This window comes from Muntiacus reevesi, chromosome 12, assembly GCF_963930625.1.
Source record: "Muntiacus reevesi chromosome 12, mMunRee1.1, whole genome shotgun sequence".
NCBI classification, from domain to species: domain Eukaryota; kingdom Metazoa; phylum Chordata; class Mammalia; order Artiodactyla; family Cervidae; genus Muntiacus; species Muntiacus reevesi.
The window spans coordinates 697,868-723,717 of record NC_089260.1 but is presented as its reverse complement, the minus strand read 5'-3'; the positions used below and the strand labels follow the sequence as shown (position 1 = coordinate 723,717).

The window sequence follows — 25,850 nt, the reverse complement described above, 5'->3', positions numbered from 1 at the left end:
ACGCACCAAAGCGCCTGGGAGCGCTCCCGTCGGTGCGCCTGCTCGTGTCCGAGCGTCGCTGCCCCAGTTCTGGGAGAGGGAGACGGGGTCCCCTGTTCTGTTTTTCTGGGCCGTGCCGCAGAGCGCGCGCGATCTCAGTTCCCGGGCCAGGGCTGGAACCCGCGCCCCTGGCAGGAGAAGAGTCTTAGCACCGGGACACCGAGCCGTCCCAGCGGAGGGTCCCCCGGGCGCCTGGACCGGGCTTCTTGGGGCTGCGGAGGCCGGCACGCGGCACCTGCACACGGACACTGACCTGCCGGCCTCGGTGCGCGGGGACGGCCCGAGCGGCTCCTTCCTGGCCCCGCGCTCGCGACCGCAGCGCCGGGCGGCCCCCGGGCGTGTCCGGGGCGGCGGGAGGAGGGGGGAGTCGCTGGGGACGGGGGACGCTGCCAGGGGCCCCGAGGCCTGCCTCTTCCCCGCCGCCGCCCCCGCCTCCAGCTTCATAAGCGGCCGCCCGCGCGCCTCCCTCCGCTCTTATCTGATCCCGGGCGCCCCGCAGGAGGGAAGCGCTGGAGAGGAGGCGGCTCCGGGCGGGGGAGCAGGGGTGGAGGCGGGGCAGGCCAATTAAAGGGGCGCCGGGCGGGCAGCGCGCAGGAGAACGGACTCGCGGCGGAACTGGGACGGTCCGCGGGCACCGAGAGCCACGCGGCCTGGGCTGGAATCGTGCGGGCGCAGGTCAGTGTCAACCTCTGCTTCTCTCTCTAGTCGGCCTTGAGAGTCTGTTCCTGAGGAGGCAAAGCGCAGGCGGCGAGCCCCCTGCGGACGCGGGCCGGCTCCGGGGAACTGCTCTTCGCGCGCCCGCGCTGCCCGCGGCGCTGAAGGGCCGGAGGCGCGCCCGCCGCGTCCCGCGCGCTCGCGGGGCAGCGAGGTCGGAGCGGCGCGCGGCGCACACGCCCGGGCTGCTCTCCGGAGCCTTCGCCCCGGGGCTGGCGGGCGGCGAGCGAACGGCGGGAAGGAGCGGGTTTGGTTTCCAGACGGTAGACGCCAGCATTTCCAAGCAGAAAGGGCCTCCTACGGGCTGCCGTTATGGTGAGAAAGGGGCTTAGGGATTGCTTTGGAGGACTGTGTGTATTACAAACAGAAAGCGCGCCGATGGCTCAGCGGGTAGAGAATCTGCCTGCAGTGCAGAAGACTTGGGCTCGGTACCTGGGTCGGGAAGATCCCCTGGAGAAGGAAATGGCTACCCACTCCAGTGTTCTTGCCTGGTGAATCCCATGGACGGAGGAGCCTGGCGGGCTGCAGTCCACAGGATCGCAAAGAGTCGGACACGACTGAGGACTGAGCACTCGGCACTCGGGGGGCAGTTGGGAGAGCCGTCGATGGAGATCACGGGGCGCAAAACTCACCCAGACTCGCGCGGGTGACTAGCGTTGGGCACCAGGTGCTCGTCGAAAAGAGGAGCAAGCCCGCGGCGCAGCGCCGCGGGGCGTTGGCAGCAGCAGCGGCTCGTCCACGCCTCTGCGCCCGGAAACGCGGCTGCTTCGCGCGTTTTGCTTCGGTGTCTGGACCCAGGAGGTCGCGGCTTTAAGATGCACCGCCAGGCTGCGGCGCTGGAGGGCCTTCTCCCGGACTTTCTCGCCCCATCGCCCTTTCACCCCTCGGAACTGCTCGCTGTCTCAGGCCCTCTAGAGCGCGCGGCTGGGGGGAGGCGAACCTCTGCGCCAGCTGGGATTCAGGGGGCCCCGCGCACGGGCAGCTAAGGAACCCGCCAGCGATGCGGTAGACCCTGGTTCCATTCCTGGGTGGGGAAGGTGCCCTGGAGAAGGGATAGGCTACCCGCTCCGGTATTCTTGGGCTTCCCTGGTGGCTCAGCTGGTAAAGAATCTGCCCGCAAAGCGGGAGACCTGGGTTCGATCCCTGGGTCGGGAAGATGCCCTGGCGGAGGGAACGGCTCCTCACTCCAGTATTCCAGCCTGGAGAATGCCGTGTACAGAGGAGCTGGCGGGCTACAGTCCACGGGGTCGCACAGGGTCGGACATAACTGAGCGACTAAGCACACAGCACAGACAAGACAGGGTTAGCGCCCCGCGGGAGGAGCGGCTGGTGCCTGGGCTGACCTCGGTCCCAACCAGGGTCTGAGCGCTGCCTGCCGTCATTGCAGCCACGGGCGCCCTCGTCTAGGAGCTGGGGGCTTGCGTCCTGTCCGGGAAGCGCGCCCCGTGGCGCGGAGCTCGGGGACCCGGAGTCGCCCCCTGTGCTGAGACTCTGTCCCCGGGGCAGGTGTTCACGGGGGTCTGGCGTCCCGCCCTCGGGGACCTGGACCCCAACCCTCCGCTGACCCCGGAACGCCGTGTGGAGCCGCACTCAGAGCCTCTTTCTCTCTGCGAGTTTTGGATTCCCTTCTGGAAATTCTGGAGTGTCAGCTGCCTGCAGCAGCAGAAGGGGGTGGGGGAGGGCAAAACCCCTAAAAATATGCGGATGCTTGGTGGCCCCGTGGGGAGCAGAATTGGGAAAGTTTTGCTGAAACTCTCCCCCTTGAGGCTCCGGAGCTCCTCAGCTACAGAGGGTTAAGGGCCCTTCCTGGCTGCGGCGTGTGGTAAGGAGGCCCCAGCGCCCAGCACACAGGCGAAACTGGATACAGGGAGGGGAGCTGATGCTGTGTTTCTAACAAGGCGGCCGGCTCTGCCCGCAGCTATCACCGGGAAATGTGGCCTGAGTGAGCGAACGCACGGATAACACTTGCACTTTGGGTTGCTTCAAAAGAGCAACTTGCAAGGATTTCCTTTGAACCTGGTCCCAAGGGTGTGGTTACTGTAAGACAGACTTCAGGGTAGCATATTTTATAAAAGGAACTTTATCGAGTTATAATTCATATACCACACATGTGTGCAATTCAGTGGTTTTTCATATATTCACAGAGCTGTACCACTGTCCCCACAATCAATTTTAGAACATTGTATCACTCAAAAAAAAAAAAATTCTGTACCTATCAGCAGTGTAACTGCTCATTTCTCCCCAACCACGCCATACCACCCCCCCCAACACCCTTGGCAACTGCTCACCGACTTTCTGCTGACGTTTCATATAAACGGAAGCATGCAATGTGTGTGGGCCTTCGTGACCGGCATCTTTCACCTCCTGAAGTGTTTTCCAGGCTTATGCATTATGCACAGGACGCTCTATCCTAAGCACTGGGTGTCTCTCCCTCTGCTTGGGGGCCCTGAGCCAGGTGAGACCTGGACCTCCACTGCATCCCTGACCTCCTGGGGGTCCCTTTGAAAGGACAGAAGCCTCCCTGGTGGGGCCTCTCGGTGACTCCCTGGGAAGGACTCCGTGGAGCCTGTCAGAATTCCTGGAGCAGTTTTGGGCAGGTTCCAGACTTAGGATGGATGGGAGAAGTCCTTTGGCATCGATCCTGCTGCTAATGGTCCAGCTGTGGATTTCAGAGAGCTCTTGGGCTCTCCTTCCACGCAAATCTTGGATTTGGGAGTCCACCACGGCTGGCTTTAAAGAATGGAATGAGCAAATGGGTATGATTGGCAGGGCACTGGAGCCAGCATCAGCCCAGCAAGAAAAGGCTCCTTGGGGTTCGCTCCCTTTGACTCCTAAAGCCTTCCTCGAGGCACCTAGTAAAACAGAGGGAGCTTTTGCCTGCTTTAAGCTGTCAGTCTGCAGTTCGTGACTCTATGAGCCACATATTTGCTGTCATTTTAATCCAAGCTCAACCAAATGACTGCCGTGGAGCCTGGCCCAAGGTTCCTTTCAGAGATGAGGGCCTTCCTGCATGGCTGCAGGCTGAGGTGGTGGCGTCTGAGCACCGCTGAGCTAACATTATCCGGGATTATGACATGTGTAGACAGCAAATGGTAACGGGCACCGGGAAGGAGTGGGGGGCTGGGGGGCGGGGTGGCAGAGGGGAGGAAAACTGAGGGCCAGGCCAGGAATACGCGTCCTCTCGAGCAGGTTTGCTCCGCTGGCGATGGATGTCAGGGCGAGGTCTCCGCTGCGTCTCCGCTCCTATGACTGACCAAACGCACAGTGGCAGACTGTGCTGCTCTTCTCTGTAGAGGCAGCCTTGTGAAGACCGGGCCTCATCCTGGTCTCGTGGGCACGTGGGTGTGAGTGGTGGAGACTGGCGTGTATTTTGAGTCCCTGCTTGAGTCCCTGCCACGTTCTCTCTCAGAAAGCACATGTAAGTCTCCCAATTCCTCGTGGACGGAAATGTTGTCCTTCTTTTAAAGATAAGATCACCGAGATATAAACTGCCTGCCGGGGGTCCCAAAGCCAGCAAGTGGCTGATACAGGACTAAAGGAAAGTCTGCATGAGATGTGCCCGTTTCCGCATCTGCCTGTTGGGGGCGGGGGGGCGACTGGGGCCAGAGCCGGGGCGCCAGCCGAGGACGCCTGGGTCCCGGAGCCGAGGGGAGGGTGGGGGCAGAGAGCGTGGCCTGTCCGGGCCCTGGAGGCGGAGGGTGGGGGCAGAGGGCGTGGCCTGTCCGGGTCCCTGGAGGTGGAGGGTGGGGGCAGAGGGCGTGGCCTGTCCGGGTCCCTGGAGGCGGAGGGTGGGGGCAGAGGGCGTGGCCTGTCCCGCCCCTGGAGGCGGAGGGTGGGGCAGAGGGCGTGGCCTGTTCGTGCCCTGGAGGCGGAGGGTGGGGCAGAGGGCGTGGCCTGTCCGACCCCTGCCCGCCTCCGTGCAGTCTCTGAGCTTCGCAGGCTTCTTCTCCAGGAAGCAGGGTGACGGGAGCCCCTGCAGGGTTGCTTCCAGGCTGGGCCGACCCCATGCAGCCTGGACGGCAGCGCTGGTGTTTCTGCTCTCATGCTTCTTCTCCTTCTCTTCGCCTTTCCCCCCCTCCTTCTTCCTGCTTTCCCTCTTCTCTCTCTGCTTCCTTTTTTTTGAGGCGATTCTGACTAGGAAGGCTACAGGGAATTCTGACAACCGAGAGTCTTTTTAAGTCAGGGCTTAGAGTCTAGACTCTGCACTTTAACCCTAATTCTCATTTTATACTTCAAGGCCATTTTTTCAAATCATTTTTTCAAATCTTGATGAATTTTTCTGCTAATCGGCCTCTGTGGAAACTCAAGGCAAGGGTCCCTGACTTTTAATTTTAGGTGGCTGTGTTTGGTTCCCCGCCCCGCCCCGCCAGCCGCACACACACAGAGTTAAGCTGAGTTGTGAAAACTGATCCAGAGAGGCTAGGCTTTGCTGAGCTTATCCAGGTGTCCCAGGTTGAGTCTGTACCTAGGAGTACTTCTGGGTGGAGGGGGGTGGTCTTCTGTTGAATGAAGATTTACTCCTGGATTGGCTTTCTGTCTGCTTTTGCAAAGGGGAACATGCTGAACTGATATTAAAAAACAATGTTCTATTGAGGTTTAGAATGGAAAAATAAAGATTGCTACTGTAGGAAGTCCAGGAGCAGCATCTGGCCAGACTTGGAAGATCAGGGAAGCCTTCCTAAAGGATGAGATGTCTGTCCTGGATGTGCAGCTAGCCTCTGTGATGCTTGCAGATACAGACTTCAGTTAAAAGCGATTGGCATTTCTTTGACCACGAAGCCCTGTCGGTCCTTAAAAAATAACGACAACAAAAAAAGCCAAGTGATGGAACACTCCTGAGTCAAGGAACTGTCACTGCAATTTGCTATGCTTTGGGGATGGCTCTTCTGTCACGTAGGATTCACAGCAGCCTACTTTAAGGCTGAGCCGCTATATTTCTGAGGATGACTTGCGGTCAGATCCCTTGCATTTGGGCTTCTCTGGTGGCTCACAGGTGAAGAATCTGCTTGCAATACAGGAGACACAGGAGGCGACGGTTCGATTCCTGGCTTAGGAAGATCCCTTGGAGTAGGAAATGGTAACCCGCTCCACTATTCTTGCTGGGAAAATCCCATGGACAGAGGAGCCTGGCAGGGTCCATGGGGTCACAAAGTATCAGACACATCTGACGCGACTGAGGCGCGCACACACTCACCCCTTTGCATTTGAGCCATTCGCTGGGCTGCTCTGGTCCTACAAGAGGTCTTTCTGTGATTTAGAAGAAAGTCCCTTCGGGTAGACCCTGTGGGGAGGAGAAAGGGCACCCTTTCCCCTGGAGATCAGTTTTCACACAGGCTGGAGAGAAGGCCTGCAGCTTTCCAGCGTTCTGCAGCCTCAGTCAATGCAGGGTGTGCGGTGCGTTGGCTGTGCGCCTCAGCCCTGGTCATTCAGCACTGATCGCTCAATCAGTCAATATCTGTCGGTTGGCTGTAATGCACTTTGAACGTTGTGGAGTATGGGTTAAACTGCCCACCTACATGACTTCTAGTACCCAAGACTCAGAAAGTAGAGTTACTGGGGCCATGAAGTTAGCTGGAGAGTCACAATGGGATAAGAAGCAGAGGTAATCTGTTGGAGACTGATCACCCTTCCTAAAGATTTTTCACTTTTAATAGTATTTTAAATAAGCAAATTTTAGCCTTGTTAGTTTTCACTAATATTAGTTTCAGGTATCTGGTTTTTAATGCTTATCATTATTAATCCTTCCTTCAACTTAATTAGGATTTTATTTGCTTTTCTTTTTATGGCTCCTTTAAGTGAAAAAATAGATCATTGATTTTTAAATCTTTCTTCTTCCTTATGTAAATATTTATCTCTAATTCTTAGGTTGCATCCCACAGGTTTTCATGTGGGAAATATTTTTATTTTTATTCCCTTCCAGCTATTTTTAAAATTTAAAATTTCCATTGTGGTTTCTCATTTGACCCATGGATTAATTAGAAGCATGTTGCTTAACTTCCATTTTGATTTGTAAATATATATTATTAATTTCTAATTTAATTCTGTTGTCAGAAAACATACTCTGCAAACTTTGAGTCTTCTGAAGTTTATCAACTCATTGTAGGGCCCCCAATGCCTACTTTGTAAGAAAAAAATTTTTTAAAGGTGTGTCCTGTAGTTATTAGATGTAGTGTTCGATAAATATCAATTAATAGTTGATGGAGTGGCTCACATCTTCTACACCCTTATTGGTCTTTTGTCCAGTTGTTCAGTCCATTCCTGAGAGCAGTGTGACATCTCTAGCTTTGTTTATTATTGCTTTCTTTGGTTCTCTCAGTTTTTGCTCTGTGTATTTTGAAACTCTGTTATATTAATTGCATATTTATTTCTGATTGCTGAGTTTTCTTGACTAGTGACAGTGCCACTCGCTCATGTCCGACTCTGTGACCCCATGGACTGTACAACCCATGGGATTCTCCAGGCCAGAGTGCTGGAATGGGGAGCCTTTCCTTTCTTCAGGGGTCTTCCCAACCCAGGAATTGAACCGGGGTCTCCTGCATTGCAGGCGGATTCTTTACCAGCTGAGCCATCAGGGAAGCCCTAATTGACCCTTTATTCTGAATTGTCCAGAACTCAAGGGGCGTGTTTTTTTTGTATGTGTGTTGTCAGTTCACCCTACTTGTGGCTCACTCTTTTCTGAGGCACCCTTTCTCAATTTTAGTCTCTGGCATTCCTGAACTCTTCTACCCTTTGACACTTTATGCTAATAAGACTGTGGCTTTCCACTTGATTTCTGATCACAATGCCTGCACAGTGGGGAGTTCTCGCAGAGGAAGAAAGACTAGTCACCAAGCTAACAGTAACACAACTAGCGCTTTATTTCTGACTTAGAGCTGTTTTCTGCTGTGTCGTGATGCTAACCGAAAAGAGTGATAAACACTGATTTCCTCCAGGGTCTGTTTTTAAGTAGACTTCTTAACCAATCCTAAAAAGCCTTTTGGTTATTCTAGATGTGACGAGGATGGTACTGTCACTGGAGAGAAGAAATTAGGAAAACTAAACATCAACACGCTGGGCTGTAACATTAGCCCTGATTTTCGTCTTTGCTTTCTTATCTGCAAATCTGTAGACACAGATCATCAACTGGCTGTAAAGTTCTCCTACAAATGGATCTGTTGTTGTGATTCAGTTGTTAGGTCGCTCCAACCCTGCTTCCTGCAAACAGCTGCATGCCAGGCGCCTCTGTCCTCCACTACTCCTGGAGTTTGCTGTCTCTCAGGAGTTAAAATGGATATTAAATAATAATGTAGAATATGGAAAAGGTCTTCCCAGGTGGCTCTGTGGTAAAGAATCCACCTGCCAATGCAGGACACGTGGGTATGATGCCTAGGTCAGGAAATCCCCTGGAAAAGGAAATGGCAACCCACTGCAGTGTTCTTTCCTGGAGAATTCCATGGACAGAGGAGCTTGGCGAGCTACAGTCCATGGGGTCATAATGAGCTGGACACAGTGACTAAACAACAGAGTCCAGAAAGAATTAGAACATAAAGGCCATTTTGTCCAGGTCCCCTGCCACAAATCCAGGAATCCCCTCTACAACATCTCTCATGGGTAAAACACAGCCAGCTTCTGTCTCAGACCTGCTAGTAAAAGCGACACATGTGTTCTGGGTGTTAGAGAATGTCTCTGTCCAAATCCACATCTCTGTGGCTCTGTAGAATCTGTTGATTCTAGTTCTATTTGCAGAAGCTGCACAAAATAATCTTGTTTTATCTTCCACGTGAAAGCCCTTCAAATATTTGAAGACATCTATTACATGCTTCTGATTCTTATTTTTCCTAGGCTTAATTCATGCTTAATCATTCCCATTTCTTTCAAATCTTCTTTGCATGGGCTTGTCAACCAGAACTGCTAAGTCTATGAATTATTCTTAAGTCAAATATTCCAAGTCTTCTTATGGTTGATGATTTTGACCTGTACAGAGCTGTCATCTGGACAAGGATAAAAAATGGATAGGAATGTTCTTAGAAAAGTTTAAAGTAGTTCACCCATGCAAATAATGGTGCCTGTGTCCTTATCTGGATCTTCTGTTTTTGTCTAAAGCTTTATACCAGGTTCGTCCCACAACCTTCATGAGATGGGGGAGATAAAGACTTCTTGAGTCTCTTCGTCCTTAAGTATCTACCCAAGTTGTAAATTCATTGATGATTTAATTGCCTTTGCCTTACATTCTTTCAACCTGTTGCTAGCATGCTGCTAGTTAGAACTTTTTGAGAGCTACCTGTGTTTCTAAGTACATTATTTACATTATCACAACCCTATAAGGTAGATGTTAGCTTGCACATTTTACAGATAAAGAAACCAAGTCATGGAGTGGTTAAACTAGTTAGTCGGGGAGCCCCTAGCAAATTATTGGTGGATATGTCTTCCACGAGCACAGATTTCTACTCATAGTTACAGTCTGTGTTACCTCTGTTGTATTTCACACTTATTTCATTTAGTTTTGTAAATTTGCTTGTGGTCTTCTTTTTCAATAAAATTATAGTGAGCTGACACAGGGATCATATGGTATGAAATTGTGTATCTCCCTTAGAGTAGAGTGGCTTGGTGGCTCAGAGGGTAAAGAATCTGCCTGCAATGCGGGAGACCTGGGCTCCATCCCTGGGTCAGGAGGAGCTGCTGGAGGAGGGCATGGCAGCCCACTCCAGTGTTCTTGCCTGGAGAATGCCATGGACAGAGGAGCCTGGCGGGCTGCAGACCAGAGGGTGTCAAGGAGCTGGACACGACTGAGGGACTGACATGAGCAGAGAGCTTTGGTTACGGTAGGACTCTCGGCAGTGACTGCTGGAATGAAAATCCTGAAACTACAAACAGCAGTCTCTGTCAGGGCCTGGCATCCCAGATGGCTGGCAACAAGTTTAAGTTTATGGCTTTTGTATGTCAGCACTGACTAAGGAGAACATTATCTGAGGTTTGCATGCATGTGTGTGTTAAGTCTGTGTGTGTGTGCATGTGTGTTTATATTTGTAGTTTACACAAACTTTGGGATAAATATTTTAAGGGATTTTGATAAAACTGGCTTGCATAAGGCCTCTGCACCTTATTAAACTTAATTGTATAAATGAGATTAGATAAAACAAACATATAAAGTAAGAGGACGGGTCAGTTAGTCCTAATGGGGATAGTTTTAAGTTACTGATTGCATAATTGAGTAACAGTGTTTTGAGAAAACTTGCACTAAACTTTATCAACTTTCCCCAAATTGGGTTTATACCTTCTGAACTTACTACAGCTAAATGGCCATTTCTAACATGATGTTTTTAAACCAAAAAAATAAAATAATAAATTAAGGCAGCACTATTTGTTTTGTGCAAGGTTTTAGGCAATGTTTCAACAAATTAGGCTTTGACATTTTGAAAATGTCTCATGGCGGTTTAACAGAAATTGGAATTTTTTTCTTGCCCCTATTTTACTGTCCAAATGAAAGACTTGGCATAAAACCTTGGGAAAACGAAAATTCCACTTCTCCCAATATGGTATTACTTAATCTCATTTAAAATAAACAACAAGAAAGGAAGAATTTAAGGAAAAGCTATGGCTACAATTTTTTTTCTGTATAAATAATATGCAAGGAAGGACTGATACTGAAGCTGAAGCTCCAGTACTTTGGCCACCTGATGATCTGACTCATTGGAAAATACCCTGATGCTGGGGAAGATTGAAGGCAAGAGGAGAAGGGGACCACAGAGGATGAGATGGTTGGATGGCATCACCGACTCAATAAACGTGAATTTAAGCAAACTCTAGGAGATGGTGAAGGACGGGGGAGCCTGGCGTGCTGCAGTCCTTGGGGTCGCACATGGATTAGTGACTGAACAACAGCAATAATAAGCAGTTTTCAGAAAACGGTTGCCAAGACAAGGGCAGCACCAATTCACTGGTCTGTTTATTTATTTATATTGTGTGAAATGCAGATCAGCTTCTAATGTGGCATGTATTGCTTCACAATGCCTGGACTGCCCTGGACCGCAGTGCTCTGATGAGAAGAGAGAAAGGCTTTGGGCTGCAGCTTGTAAAAGGACTTCTGTCCTGTGTTAGCCTGGGATTGTGGGATGCCTGAGAAAACCCCTGCTCTTAGAGGGCATGGCAAAAAGGCAAGTTGTTTGCTTACCTCTCCTCTCTTTGCCACGGTCTCATTGAGCCTGGTGGTTATATTTGGGGAACAAAATCTTAGAATATTTGTTTTGGGATGAGTGATTCCACTGCTGCAGTTCTCCTTTGAGGGGCATGATCTCGATCCTGATGGAGCCGATGCCTGCTCCTATATCTGTTCAAACCCCCCATGTTCAAGCCTGTCTACAGAAAAGTCACTCACAGCCCTTTGGAGTGCGTGCATGCCAAGTCACCACAGTCGTCGTGTCCGACTCTTTGCGAGCCTGTGAACTGTAGCCCTCCAGGCTCCTCTGTCTGTGGGGTTCTCCAGGCCAGAATACTGGGGTGGGTCGCCATTCCCTTCTCCAGGGGATCTTCCCAACTCAGGGGTTGAACCCGCGTCTCCCGCAGTGCCGGCAGACTCTACCTCTAGTGCTGCCTGGGGAGTCCCACGACCCCTGGGATGACCCACCTATTCTACCTGCCTCGGTAGAGTTAGAGGTCTCGATGACTCGGGGCCTTTCTCCCTGTATTTTATCTGAATTCTCCATTTGTCCCATTTCTTCTGTGCTTTGACAAATAGTTCAAATGGTTCACTAATCTGTAACAAATTAATAATAAATTCATCCAGGCTAAAAAGCCATATATATTATATATAAAATATCCACTCAGTGTGTTGGCCATTGTTGTCTGTATGTGAATGTCTTAATTTAAAATATTCTTAAGTAATTAGCATTTTGGAAGTCTGGTAGGCTGGTTGGGGGAGATATTTTTTGGACCTCTAAATATAAATGAGTACATTCTTTAATTTCTTTAAATTATAGGACCTTAACTTGATTATTTATGTGGTTATTAAAGCATGTGTATCTTCCTTTAGTTGGCAACATGAAAGAGTTGCATGCTAGACTGTCATTGGATATTATAAAAAGTAGTTGCCAAGAAAAACTTTCTATGAATGATTACTTGAAGGAATAGAATTATTTCTCTGGATATACTGTGTTCCTCTGGAATAAAACCAGATTAAGTTTAAGTGCATGAATCATTAAATCATGTTGTTTTGAAGGTTCATTGAATTATCTTTAGCTACATTCACTGAAATAACTCTTGTGTTAAAAGGCAATTAAAGCTTGTATGTGGCTGCCCAAGCATATCCAGAGAAAAGTTAATGGCCTCAAATAAAGAATATTGCATTAAGGACTAAATAAATGAAAAGAACAGCAAAAATTAAAAAAAAGATAAGAGCAGAAAAGCAAAGATAAGTGCAGAACTAAATAAATTAGAAATAAAAAAATAATATTGCAAGTTAAAAAAAAAAACTATCCTCAAAAAATTATAATCTGGACAAATATTTAGCTTGTCTATTTTGGAGAGAAAAGAGAAAGTTAGGAAAACACCAGTTTGGTACTAATAATGGAGCCTTCCCAAGTGGCTCAGCTGAAAAGAATCCACTTGCAATGCAGGAAATGTGGTTCAGTCCCTCGGGTTGGAAGATCCCTTGGAGAAGGAATTGGCAGCCCATTCTAGTATTCTTGCCTGGTAAATCCCATATTCAGAGGAATCTGGTAGGCTACAGTCCAAGGGATCACAGAGTCGGACACGACTTAGCAAATAAACAACAACAACAGTAAATTGAGCTATACAAGAAAATCTGATGTGGGCTGAGAGATCACACAATCCTGTGCTAATAAATGTGAAAATCAAAACAAAAAGATTAGGGGCGGGATGAGGAGGGAGATGGTAGGGAGGTTTAAGAGGGAGGGGACATGTGTGTGCCTGTGGCTGATTCGTGTTGATGTTTGCCAGAAACCAACACAGTTCTGTAAGGCAATTATCCTTCAGTTAAAAAATAAATTTAAAATTTAAAAAATTAGAAGAATAACTTCATGGGAAAGTATCCAGACTAGAAAACCAAGAAGTAAATAAGCTAAGTAGATTTATAAATAAGACAAAAGATATTCTAAAGTTGTGTAGGAAGTAGCTTCCAAAAGGGAATAGGCTCATATGATTTTCTCTCTCAAATTATTCTTTGGCTTTTAAAGAGTATATCATTCTCACGCTACTTAAGCTATTGCAAAACAATGAAAATATGGAAAACTTTCTAACATTTAAAAAAATCAAGCTAGAATGATCTTGACACCAGACCTTTCAAGAAAAGAATACTCTCAGTCAATTTTGGTTATTAACATAGATCTAGAAGAAAACAGTTATACAAAATTGACATGATATAAAAGTAGTAACACAGATACAAGAAAGATAAGTTACCTTGGGAGGAGTGTTCCCTGAGGGCTCTTTAGAGTCTGAGAAGCGTCTGATTAGCAGATGTTAAAGGGACTCTTGGTAATCCAGTGAGTTGCAGAGACAGTCCAGGATTGCAAAAATTCAGGCCTGGGAGCACTCTGAAGGCTTGCTCGCAGACCCAAGACGGACAGAACCTTGGAGGTCCTCGGACACTCTTCATCTCTGAAGACTTGACTGGGGTCAGTCTTACAGGAGCTTTGGAAGGCCAGGCAGCAGCAAAGGCTGCATCCAGGTGAAACGGTGGCGCTCCAAGTCCCTGCCAGCTGCCCCACCTTCCTTTGTGAGCTATGTGACCCCCCAGGGACCCTGTGTGGGCAGCTTCCAGCGCCTCCTGAGCAGAGCTGAGTTCTGCTAAGAAGCCGCTAAAGAGGTCCCCGTCAACTCCTCTTCCAGTGAGCTGCCGGGTAGAAGGACCAGCAAAGAATTCACTAGGGAAGGATTCAGGAAGCAGTTGTCCGCGTCAGAGGCGCTCTAAGTGGGCTGCTGCCCCAGCATCCGCATCGGATCCCGAGTCCCTCCGTGTTAGTTAAACAGGGGGATGACCATGTATTGCCAATCATTCTCTTCATCTACAGCGTCTTGTCAAAAATCTTCCTTTTATTAGTTTATGTTTAGGGTGAAATATACAGTGCCCTAAGGAGTGAATTACTTCCTGAAAATACCAGTACATGTTAGCTTGTTTGCCTGTCCCAGATGACTACATGTATTTTATTTTCAGCCTTCTCAAAATACCCCTGTGCTCTGTGTTTCTAGGACTGCTGTTACATCCCATGTGAAAAACAAGAAGTAAAATGAAGATTTTTCACTGCAAGATGCAGTACTGGGTGTTTCCAGCATTTTTGGTGATGACTTATTTTTGCACCATTGTCCAGGGTCAAGGTATGGAAAACTTTAAGAAATTCATGGGGGTCTGGGAGTCTAGCCATGTTGGTTCTGATGATCATTTTTTATTTTATTTACCTTACTAGTGCTTCACTGGTTCAGTTGTGTTTTTAGGCAGGGTCACATGTTGACTTTTTCTCAGTTTCACCGGCTGTTTACATTGTAGAGATGTGCCACAACTTTGATGAAGTTAGAGCTCACCAGCGGCTGAGCATGTTAATTTTGCAGTAGTTGGTTAAATAGCTCATTTTTAATACACTTCGGAAATGCCATGCAAATTTGATAAGTAATGTCAGACTTGCAAGATCAGTTCTATTAATGAGGAGCTGTAAGGTGTGTGCCTGTGTGTCTTGATCATGCCTTGTCTCTTAGAGTGTCTACAAAATATTTCTGCCACTTCATACCTGGTCTTATTTTTGCTCCTTTATTTAAAACTGAATGCACAGTCTAAGGGCCTGACAGATGCTGAATAGATTCTTTGCAAGATAAAAAGAACCCTCTAGCATATCCCATGATAAATTTCCCTCAAATTTTAATTTCTCCTACTTATAGAACAAGTGTTCTGTAAATGCATTTAGTTAAAAAATGAGATTAAAGCTAAGGTCTTTTGTTGTTTGTTTGGGATTTTCGAAGATCACTCGGAAAAATAAGCCAAATAGTTTCGTGCTGTTTCAGTCTCTTTTGCGAAGTCATTTCTTTGAGATAGCACCCTAACCTGTGTTTTGAAAGGGGAAATACTCTCACTGCCCACGTGGCTCCATTTCTATCACTCAGAGATTTTTGGTTGCAAATAAAATAAACTTTCTCTGACCAGTTTAAGCAAAAAGTATATTTGCTGGTAGATAATGAAGTAGCTCATACAATAGTTAAATAAGCTTTGGGAAGTGTAGGAACCCGGGAGCACGCTGGATATAGTTTCCAGGAACTAGTGACCGTTTCTTGCAGAGCATGTTTTTGGAATGAAATGTCAGAGCTGTTTTCCGTCCTCCCGCGGCTGGGCGCAAGTTCCAGATTCTTGGGAGAGTCTGCCTGGCTGCCCTGCGCCGTTTTCTCCCGCTCTGCCAAGGGAGGATGGCTGACGGAGCCGGCCAAGGCTCGGTGCGCCGGGAGGGCGTGCTGTTCCTGGAAGAAAACCAGGGTGCTGCTGGAAGCTCAGAAGGGAGGCGACGAGAGTGCGGAGGAGCCGGGCTCTCCGCGTCAGTGTTCCTCGGTGAAAGGCGCTGCTTCAGTGGGGGACTTCCTGGGAGCAGAAATTAGTGTTTCAGGAAATTAGTGAGGCTGTTCCGTTAGAAATAAACATAGCTGTCCTTGTCAGAACGGCAAGATCTCAGCTGAGCTGAGTGGAAGTGAAAGGAAGGGAGGGAGGGAGGGCAGAAAACCAGTCCTTCAGTGAGTAGTCATATTATGAAGCGAAATCTCCTAAGTACCTGTAACAGCGAGGCTTTTTTTAGAATGAAATAAGCATTCCTTTCCTGCCTTTGAGCTTTGATTTCTATGAGAATGATTGCGGTGAAAATCTTTAAAGAAAGATCTTCCCTCTCAAAAAAACACAGCACAGCAAAATAAAAACACCCCTGTGGTTTCAGCAGCGAGCCTGACCCTGCCGTCAGCAGCCGGATGCTCCTTACCTCCCTTTGCAGGCCCCTTCGGGACTTTGTGTGATCTCTCAGCCTACATCAGATTTGCTTGTGTTTTCACAAATGTTGTAACTGGCCCGTCTCACATAGAGTGCCTGATGTCACCGTACGAAGGATGAGTCTGCTGGCTTACTCCGGGCTCTCAGCGTGTGCCAGAAATCAAGCTTTACATTTAATTCTTGTCTTTTTTAAGAGGAATAAATTGTAATTGTTGAGTGGAGCTTGGACGGAGGCTTAGAGGGAGTGGGCCTATGTACATATAGCTGACTCACTTTCTTCTGTTGCACAGAAACTAGCACGGCATCGTAAAGCAATTATACTCCAAGAAAAAAAGAGAGAAATAAAACAGTCCCATCTACAACTGCATCAAAAGGAAAAAATACCTTGAAATTAAAAGAAAAAGGTTTAACTGACACGGATTAACTTTTAGTCAAGTTCACGCAAGCATCTATGTTTATTATTGGAGTTAAGTACATATATTTATTGAAGGGGCTCCTGAGTGCTTGGAGAAAGAAGAATCACGGCTCTGGTGTTACACATCACACGCTTTGGTCTGTGAGATGAGAACAGTGGCTTCTGCACTGCACTCCCTGTGTTCTTGTCAATCTTTCTGCCCTTGCTTTGGCGGAAGTCCCAGCGCCATCCACACGGAGCTGGCTTTGAAGCTCGAAGTTGTGACCTCACGCTGCTTTCTTTCTTAACTAGCATATCTTCTTTTCAGTGTTTTTCCCCTAAAGGCAAAAACCTGAAGGAAATGTAAACTTTGTGTCTAATCAGGATTTTCTTTTAATAACTGTGTTTATGCATACATAAGAAATAGACGGGTTCTGTTGATAAAAGAAAATGGTGATATTGCTTTTCGCTAGTAGTTGTAATGGGACCGTCATCATATAAACCATTTGTAAATTGTTTTTGAATGCTGATGGATTGGGTTGTTGCCTTTGCTTCACTTTTATTTCCTGGAGTAGTTCAGTGGAAGTCATTGCCGTTCAGGGCCCTGGAGCACCATCCATGTTCTCTGGGTGGGATCTGGTCCATGTCGCCCTCATCACTTCTCCTGGAGGCTCAGGTCAGCTATTGACTCAAAAGACGTTGCAAGCTGAAAGCTCGCATTTAAACAACAATAGCCTGGGTAGAACGTACTACAGAGATTTTTAACATTTAACCTAGGAATCCTGAATGTTAGTTCTTTGCTCTCTTGAGATGTCGGGACCCCTGGGGAGCAGATGGATCGGGTGAGCTTTAGAGACTGCCCCGAAGGCAGCCTCCCCTCTGCTTGTGTTTTTTCACTGATGCTTCCCAGGCACGCCCACTTCCTGTGGGCGTCCATGCAAAACCTTGCAGTGAGCTCAGCCAGGGATGTCTACCAGCCCACTGGCAAGGTGGCTCAGAAACTGCGTGTACTGTTTAACATTTTAAAATTCTTGTTTTTAATTTTCTTCTGTAAATAATAAGAATCTATCTATAGATTTTTCTCCCCAAGTTCCAGAGGAAGCAAAATAGTATCACTTTCTCTGTTGATCCAAATTTGCATTTAGCCAACCATCTCTTGTAGCTCGAAATAGTAGTTCTTACGATAAATCTATACTTTCCCATAAGCTGGAGAAATGTAGATTCATTCATGTCAAACTGAGAATGGGAAGCTAGTGTGTTTATTTTGCCTGACTAGCATTCTTTACTAAAATGCAGCCAAGGGCATGTAGAAAAAGAACACTGCTCTTAAGAGTGTGTCTTTAGGTGCTACTGATTTCAGATGAGCGGAGAGCTTGTTCAGGAGTAAATCGCTCGTTCTAGCTCAGTGAAGGGTGGCCTCTTAATATAAATCTTCACCTGAAGAAAAAGAGCATTTTGTTTGGGGTCAAAGGTGGTCATGAGCCGGTATGTGAACTTGGAAGAATGTCTTAGCGTTTCCTTGCTTCCCTTATGTATAAAACCGGGACAGTATGTATTTTTGTGGGTATTCAATAAGCGTTAGAGATCATCCATTAGAGAAGTAAGGGTGGATGGGAACAGACATTTGTTGAGTACATATTGCAACAGATTATATCCATTATTCTCTTTAATGTTGTCACTTATTCTGTGCAGAAAGTGTTGCTGCCATCTTTTCTAAAAACAAAGCTGTGAAAGAAACAATCACTTGGCTGAGGTTATTCATCTAATAAATGACAGAACTGGGGACCAGACTAACACCTGATCCCCACATAATACCACATACCTATTGAAATGAGTGTTTCTTTCCTTCCCTGGATGCTGTCGTAAAGTGGGAAAGAAAGGCCAGGCACAGAAGTAGGTAATAAGTGCCAACTTTTCTGTCAAGCATTAGATTTTCTTTTGTGACAAACTAGTTTATATATTATACAGTAAAGATCTTAGGAAAGCATTTCTTTTGAAATTCTGGAACATTTGATGTTGGGTTCCAAGAGCAGGTTTTGAAGCTTGAACGACTCACACAGAAAAGCAGCGTAGACCCTTCAGTGAGCTCTGGGAAAAGAGTGATCTTATTGCTATAACATGTCTGCCATAGCCTTAAATTATCACATCAAAGTTACTGAATTAATAAAGTGAAAACCTAGAGGCATAAAACAGGTCACGGTCTACATAGATTATAAGAGTTCATGTGTTCAAAGTAGAAACATTCATCCTTATAAAGTAATAAAATTAGTTTGCAAGGTTGGCTTCATTAATTAAGCTAGACTAGGGTATTACATTCTAACCCTAAATTATAGTTGTCTGTCACAAGATCAGTTCAGTTCAGTTCAGTCGCTCAATCGTGTCCGAGTTTTTGCGACCCCATGGACTGCAGCACACCAGGTCTCCCTGTCCATCAACAACTCCCGAAGCTTGCTCAAACTCACGTCCATTGAGTCGGTGATGCCATCCAACCATCTCATCTTCTGTCGTCCCGCTTCTTCTCCTGCCTTCAATCTTTGCCAGCATCAGGGTCTTTTCCAATGAGTCAGTTCTTCATATCAGGTGGCCAAAGTATCGGAGCTTCAACTTCAGCATCAGTCCTTCCAAAGAATATTAAGGACTGATCCCCTATAGGATGGACTGGTTTGATCTCTTTGCAGTCCAAGGGACTCTCAAGAGTCTTCTCCAACACCACAGTTCAAAAGCATCAATCCTTTGGTGCTCAGCTTTCTTTAGAGTCCAACTCTCACATCCATACATGACTACTGGAAAAAGTACACAAGATTAGTACTACTTGGCAAATGCTCACCTCTTGAGTCAGAAACAAATGCTTTTGGGTTTGTGTTATTTTGCAAACAGATCAATTCACTAACGAGGTTGTAGAAAGAGCGTGAAGTCTTGAGTATTCTGATGACATTACTTTGGCTTTTCAATTTAACAACGAAAGTTTAAAAGCTTCAGTGTTTAAACAATTTTTGTTTTTCCTTTTCAGTCGCTCCACCCACAAGGTTAAGATATAATGTATTATCTCATGATAGTATCCAGATTTCATGGAAGGCTCCAAGAGGGAAATTTGGTGGATACAAACTTCTTGTGACTCCAGCGTCAGGTAAAAGAATCAGCTGTATTTTAGAGTGTTAGCAGCTTTTGGCACATGGGAAACTAAAATGTAGGTGCTGAGTGTTGCTTTAATCTCATTTGAAAGACTTTTGTTTTATTTAATCTTTTGAGCTTGAAATCTTATCCTCTGCTCACGAAAATAATATTGCCTCAAATCTAAAGACTAGCTATTGCACTCACCATAATTTTCATACTATCAAAAATCCTCACTACCTCTGTTTCAACATGGATGAATACTTTTGGTATGTTGACACTTAAAAGTTGCCTCCAACAGTTGTGGCCAGCTGAGTAAATTATGATTAATTATGTTGTTCTTTATTTGCTAAGTTGTGTCCGACTCTTGCAACCCCATAGGTTATAGCTTGCCAGTCTCCTCTGTTCGTGGAATTTTCCAGGCAAAAATACTGGAGTGGGTTGTCCTTTCCTCCTCCAGGGAATCTTCTCCAGCCAGGAATCGAACCTGGGCCTCCTGAGTCTCCTGCATTGGCAGCCAGATTCTTTACCATTGAGCCACCTATGGTTAATTAACTTAATAGAATGTTATTCAGCAATGATGCCTTAAGTTATAAACTCTAAGTAGACACAGTGGGCATAAATGATGCATTAAAGCAAGAAAGGCAAAAATTAAGCTTACTGATCATGAGGATAAAATAGTTGTGTAAAACGTTTAACAATTAAATTTTGGTTGTGTTTTTTCTTTCTCCTTTCATGTTTTTGATTTATAATAGACTGAAACAGTAAAGAGCATGTTGGGAATTCCCTGGGGGTTAGGATTTGACATTCTTGCTGCTAGGACTCCGGCGTTCAATCCGTCAGGGGACTAAAATCCTGCAAGCCATGCAGTGTGGCCAAAAACCAAAACAAACGGACAAAAATGCAGAGCATGCAGAGGAATGCTTCTGCTGCATGGGCGTCATGGAGGGGGCGTGAGTGCAAACCCCAGTTCCTTCATTCCAGCGAGTTGTTGAGTCTCAGCGCCTCAGTTTCCTCTTCTGTGGAAAGTGCGACAGAACTGGTGCCCGCCTCATGGGACTGCTGCGAGGTTTGAAACTCAAATCATGATCTGCGAACGGCAGCGTCACGTCACCTGAGAGCAAATATAGAATATGGGGCCCCAGCCTTCCCTTTGCATTGGCGCCTGAGTGTGAAGTTGCCCGTGCGTATTCACGTAGGAAGCTGGTCGTGGGGACTAAATGAGCCGGTAATGGCAAAGCACTTAGAACAGTGACCAGCAGATCTTAAGGGCTCAGTGAGCCTTAGGCCTGATTGTAACAAAGAAGCTCTGTAGTGTATCTCTCAAGTCTGGTTTCTTGCATAAAATCCATTTCACATAGTAAATGAATACTTAGTAATAGCCTATTTGTTTAGTGTGTATATATTTATATAAATGTAACATTTGTTCTTTCTGTTGGTGATAAAAATGGTGACATAGAGCTGGACTCCCTTCTGTTGGAGACCTCATCCCCACTCATTTAAAGAGGAAGACAGATGCTCAATTACTTCTAAGTGGGGACATCTTACTCCATAGTGGATTTAAAATCTCAAACAAAACAGACAAATGGAATGTTTGGCTTCTTGCTTGGTCACTAAAGGAAACCTTTCCTTATTAACACAAGTTAGGCCCAGACTCCGTAGAATGACTCTGGCTCAGAAGACGATGCACACTTTCCGCATGTTGACCCGCAAAAGTGACTCAGTTACAGACAGCTTTATTTTATTCTCAAGCCTTCGTTCAGAGTTTTCATTTTAGACCACTGCCTGATTTTTAAAAAACTTTGACTTCTAAAAATGCAGTTTGTTTTCTAAAATAAGCCATCATGGGAAATTTAAGAGGCTCTTGAACATTATTATGATGCTAACAGTCAGTATATAAGTCCCTTATTTGTGGTACCTCTGAGAATTCCCTATGTCTTGAAAAGTAATTAGTTTCCCTCCAAGGAATCAGTAGGTTAATTTTTTGGGATTAATTGCCGCTAACACCAAACTCTTCAGAACTCCAAGCAAGTGTGACTGAAGGGTCAGACCCTTAGACGTGACTTGGGGCACTTCCCTGGGGGTGCGGTGTGTGGGACTCCGCCTGCCAGCACAGGGGCATGGGTTCAATCCTTGGTCCAGGAAGATCCCACATGCTGTGGAACCGCTAAACCTCTGCGCTGCAACTAAGGAGCCGTGTCCTGCAGCTGCTGAAGCCTGCCTAGAGCCTGTGTTTCATAGCATATGTGTGCACGCGTGCCAAGTCAGTCATGAGCAAGCATGACGTGTGCACGTGTGCCAAGTCACTCAGGCATGAGCAAGCATGACGTGTGCATGCATGCCAAGTCACTCAGTCGTGTGTGAGCACGACGTGTGCATGCATGCCAAGTCCGTGTGAGCATGATGTGTGCACGTGTGCCAAGTCACTCAGTCATGAGCAAGCATGACGTGTGCACATGTGCCAAGTCACTCAGTCGTGTGCAAGCATGATGTGTGCACGTGTGCCAAGTCACTCAGTCATGTGTGAGCATGACGTGTGCACATGTGCCAAGTCACTGAGTCGTGTGTGAGCACGACGTGTGCACGCGTGCCAAGTCAGTGTGAGCATGATGTGTGCACGTGTGCCAAGTCAGTCATGAGCAAGCATGACGTGTGCACACATGCCAAGTCACTCAGTCGTGTGCAAGCATGATGTGTGCACGCGTGCCAAGTCACTCAGTCGTGTGTGAGCATGATGTGTGCACACGTGCCAAGTCACTCAGTCATGAGCAAGCATGATGTGTGCACACGTGCCAAGTCACTGAGTCGTGTGTTAGCACAATGTGTGCATGCGTGCCAAGTCACTCAGTCGTGTGCAAGCATGATGTGTGCATGCGTGCCAAGTCACTCAGTCATGAGCAGGCATGACGTGTGCACACGTGCCAAGTCAGTGTGAGCATGATGTGTGCACACGTGCCAAGTCACTCAGTCATGAGCAAGCATGATGTGTGCACGTGTGCCAAGTCAGTCATGAGCAAGCATGACGTGTGCACACGTGCCAAGTCACTCAGTCGTGTGCAAGCATGATGTGTGCACGCATGCCAAGTCACTGAGTCGTGTGTGAGCACGATGTGTGCACACATGCCAAGTCACTCAGTCATGAGCAGGCATGACGTGTGCACGCGTGCCAAGTCAGTGTGAGCATGATGTGTGCACACGTGCCAGGTCACTCAGTCATGAACAAGCATGATGTGTGCACGCGTGCCAAGTCACTCAGGCATGAGCAAGCATGATGTGTGCACACGTGCCAAGTCACTGAGTCGTGTGTTAGCACGATGTGTGCATGCGTGCCAAGTCACTCAGTCGTGTGCAAGCATGATGTGTGCATGCGTGCCAAGTCACTCAGTCATGAGCAGGCATGACGTGTGCACGCGTGCCAAGTCAGTGTGAGCATGACGTGTGCACACGTGCCAAGTCACTCAGTCATGAGCAAGCATGATGTGTGCACGTGTGCCAAGTCAGTCATGAGCAAGCATGACGTGTGCACACGTGCCAAGTCACTCAGTCGTGTGCAAGCATGATGTGTGCACGCATGCCAAGTCACTGAGTCGTGTGTGAGCACGATGTGTGCACACATGCCAAGTCACTCAGTCATGAGCAGGCATGACGTGTGCACGCGTGCCAAGTCAGTGTGAGCATGATGTGTGCACACGTGCCAAGTCACTCAGTCATGAGCAGGCATGACGTGTGCACGCGTGCCAAGTCAGTGTGAGCATGATGTGTGCACGCGTGCCAAGTCAGTGTGAGCACAACGTGTGCATGCATGCCAAGTCACTCAGTCATGAGCAAGCATGACGTGTGCACACATGCCAAGTCACTCAGTCGTGTGCAAGCATGACGTGTGCACGTGTGCCAAGTCACTCAGTCATGTGTGAGCATGATGTGTGCACGTGTGCCAAGTCACTCAGTCGTGTGTGAGCACGACGTGTGCATGCATGCCAAGTCACTCAGGCATGAGCAAGCATGATGTGTGCACACGTGCCAAGTCACTCAGTCGTGTGCAAGCATGATGTGTCCATGTGTGCCAAGTCACTGAGTCGTGTGTTAGCACGATGTGTGCATGCGTGCCAAGTCACTCAGTCATGAGCAGGCATGATGTGTGCACGCGTGCCAAGTCACTCAGGCATGAGCAAGCATGATGTGTGCACATGTGCCAAGTCACTCAGTCATGAGCAAGCATGATGTGTGCACATGTGCCAAGTCACTCAGTCATGTGTGTGCATGACGTGTGCACGCGTGCCAAGTCACTCAGTCATGAGCAGGCATGACGTGTGCACGCGTGCCAAGTCACTCAGTCATGAGCAGGCATGACGTGTGCACGTGTGCCAAGTCACTGAGTCGTGTGTGAGCACGATGTGTGCACGCGTGCCAAGTCAGTGTGAGCATGATGTGTGCACACGTGCCAAGTCACTCAGTCATGAACAAGCATGATGTGTGCACGCGTGCCAAGTCAGTGTGAGCATGACGTGTGCTCGTGTGCCAAGTCACTCAGTCGTGTGTGAGCACGACGTGTGCATGCATGCCAAATCACTCAGGCATGAGCAAGCATGATGTGTGCACACGTGCCAAGTCACTCAGTCGTGTGCAAGCATGATGTGTCCATGTGTGCCAAGTCACTGAGTCGTGTGTTAGCACGATGTGTGCATGCGTGCCAAGTCACTCAGTCATGAGCAGGCATGATGTGTGCACGTGTGCCAAGTCACTCAGTCATGAGCAGGCATGATGTGTGCATGCGTGCCAAGTCACTCAGTCATGAGCAGGCATGATGTGTGCACGCGTGCCAAGTCACTCAGTCATGAGCAGGCATGATGTGTGCACGCGTGCCAAGTCACTCAGGCATGAGCAAGCATGACGTGTGCATGCGTGCCAAGTCACTCAGTCATGAGCAAGCATGATGTGTGCACATGTGCCAAGTCACTCAGTCGTGTGCAAGCATGACGTGTGCACGCATGCCAAGTCACTGAGTCGTGTGTGAGCACGACGTGTGCACACATGCCAAGTCGCTCAGTCATGAGCAAGCATGACGTGTGCACGCGTGCCAAGTCACTCAGTCATGTGCGAGCATGATGTGCACACGCGTGCCAAGTCACTGAGTCGTGTGTGAGCACGATGTGTGCACGCGTGCCAAGTCACTCAGTCATGAGCAGGCATGACGTGTGCACACGTGCCGAGTCGCTCGTTTGTGTCCGACTCTGTGACCCCCATAGACTGCAGCCCGCCAGGCTCCTCTGTCCATGGGATTCTCCAGGCAAGAATCCTGGAGTGGGTTGCTGTGCCCTCCTCCAGGAGATCTTCCCGACCCAGGGGTTGAACCCAGGTCTCCCCGAGTCTCTTATGTCCCTTGTGTTGGCAGGCCGGGTTCTCTGCCAGCAGTGCCCCCTGGGAAGACCCCACAACGAGATAAGCCACCGCAGTGAGAAGCCTGCACACCTCAACGAGGAAGAACCTCTGCTCACCACAACTAGAGGAAGCCCACAAAAGCAGTGAAGACCCGGTGCAGCCAAGAATAAATAAACAAATAAAATTAATTTTTTAAAAAAGAAATGACTTGGGTGGTTTTTGAACCAACCTCAGCCTCACCCCTCCGTCGTCTCTGCTATAGCATCTCCAAAAGTAGACCTCCACTTGCTTAAACACCCTAATGACGAACAGAAATGGAGGATGAAAGCAGATAATTTCTCCATGAAAACTAGGTTTATTTTCTGTGGTGACCCAGTGTCCTTACTGCAGTGACCCAAACCAGTAAAACAGTCTTGACACTCCGGTATTGACTTGATCAAACCTAAAATAAATAGAGTAAATAAAAGGAGTAATAAGTGAATCTAGACACAGGATGTTTGTAGATGTTTTAGCAGTAGGAGATGTGCTCTGCGTGTTGTTTATACCAGTCTTTCCCGAAGCGTTTTTTTTGTGATATTTAGCAGGATGTGATAGCTGTTATACAATCAAATGGTTTAATGGTCAAATAAATTTGAAGAGTGCCATTCTAAACAGACTTAAAGCTTTTTTATTACAGGATTCTCAAAGTCTTTAAAATAGTATACCCTCTGCCTCTCAGAGAGGAATTCTAGTACATAGAGTTTTTCTAAGGCATTTTTTTTTCCTTTTTAGTGAAACACGTTGTGAAAGATTCATTTGATGCGCTTTGTCAAGGATGAGTTTTAAATGATAGATTTTCTGAAACCAAGTCTAGCTTGGACGTACATGCGCGTGTGGCGATGGGTTTTGCAGGAGAAGGGCTCAGCTCTGCCTCCTAGTGGTGGGCAGCAGAGGTGATAGGATCCTCGTTTTTCAGGCTTAACATAATTTTAATTTTATTGACTGCTAAGTCACTTCAGTCGTGTCCAACTCTTTGTGACCCTATGGACTGTGGCCCTCCAGGCTCCTCTGTCCACGGGATTCTCCAGGCGAGAATCCTGGAGTGGGTTGCCATGCCCTCCTCCATGGGATCTTCCCTACCCAGGGATTGAACCTGAGTCTCTTATGTCTCCCGCATTAGCAGGCGGGTTCTTTACCACTAGCGCCACCTGTGACTAAAATGCACCGTAGCCTGTGTTATACGTGATTAATTCAGCAAATTTCTGGCCCTTTTGCTGCTACTGCTGG

General features: G+C 47.6%; 1 protein-coding gene across 6 annotated transcripts in view; it reads left to right on the top strand.

The window, feature by feature from the left end:
• The first annotated feature begins 559 nt into the window (after window positions 1-559).
• Window positions 560-25,850, top strand: part of COL14A1 (collagen type XIV alpha 1 chain) — a 225,961-nt gene continuing 200,670 nt past the window's right edge. For 5 of the 6 annotated variants that reach the window (XM_065903379.1, XM_065903381.1, XM_065903380.1 and 2 more), the window contains exons 1-3: window positions 560-714; window positions 13,936-14,061; window positions 19,105-19,221. In XM_065903379.1, coding sequence (XP_065759451.1) covers window positions 13,974-14,061; window positions 19,105-19,221 — 205 coding nt within the window. In that variant the 5' untranslated portion in view covers window positions 560-714; window positions 13,936-13,973. Of the gene's footprint in view, window positions 715-950; window positions 1,069-13,935; window positions 14,062-19,104; window positions 19,222-25,850 lie in introns of those variants that run through there. The other variant, XM_065903378.1, reaches the window with a different exon arrangement.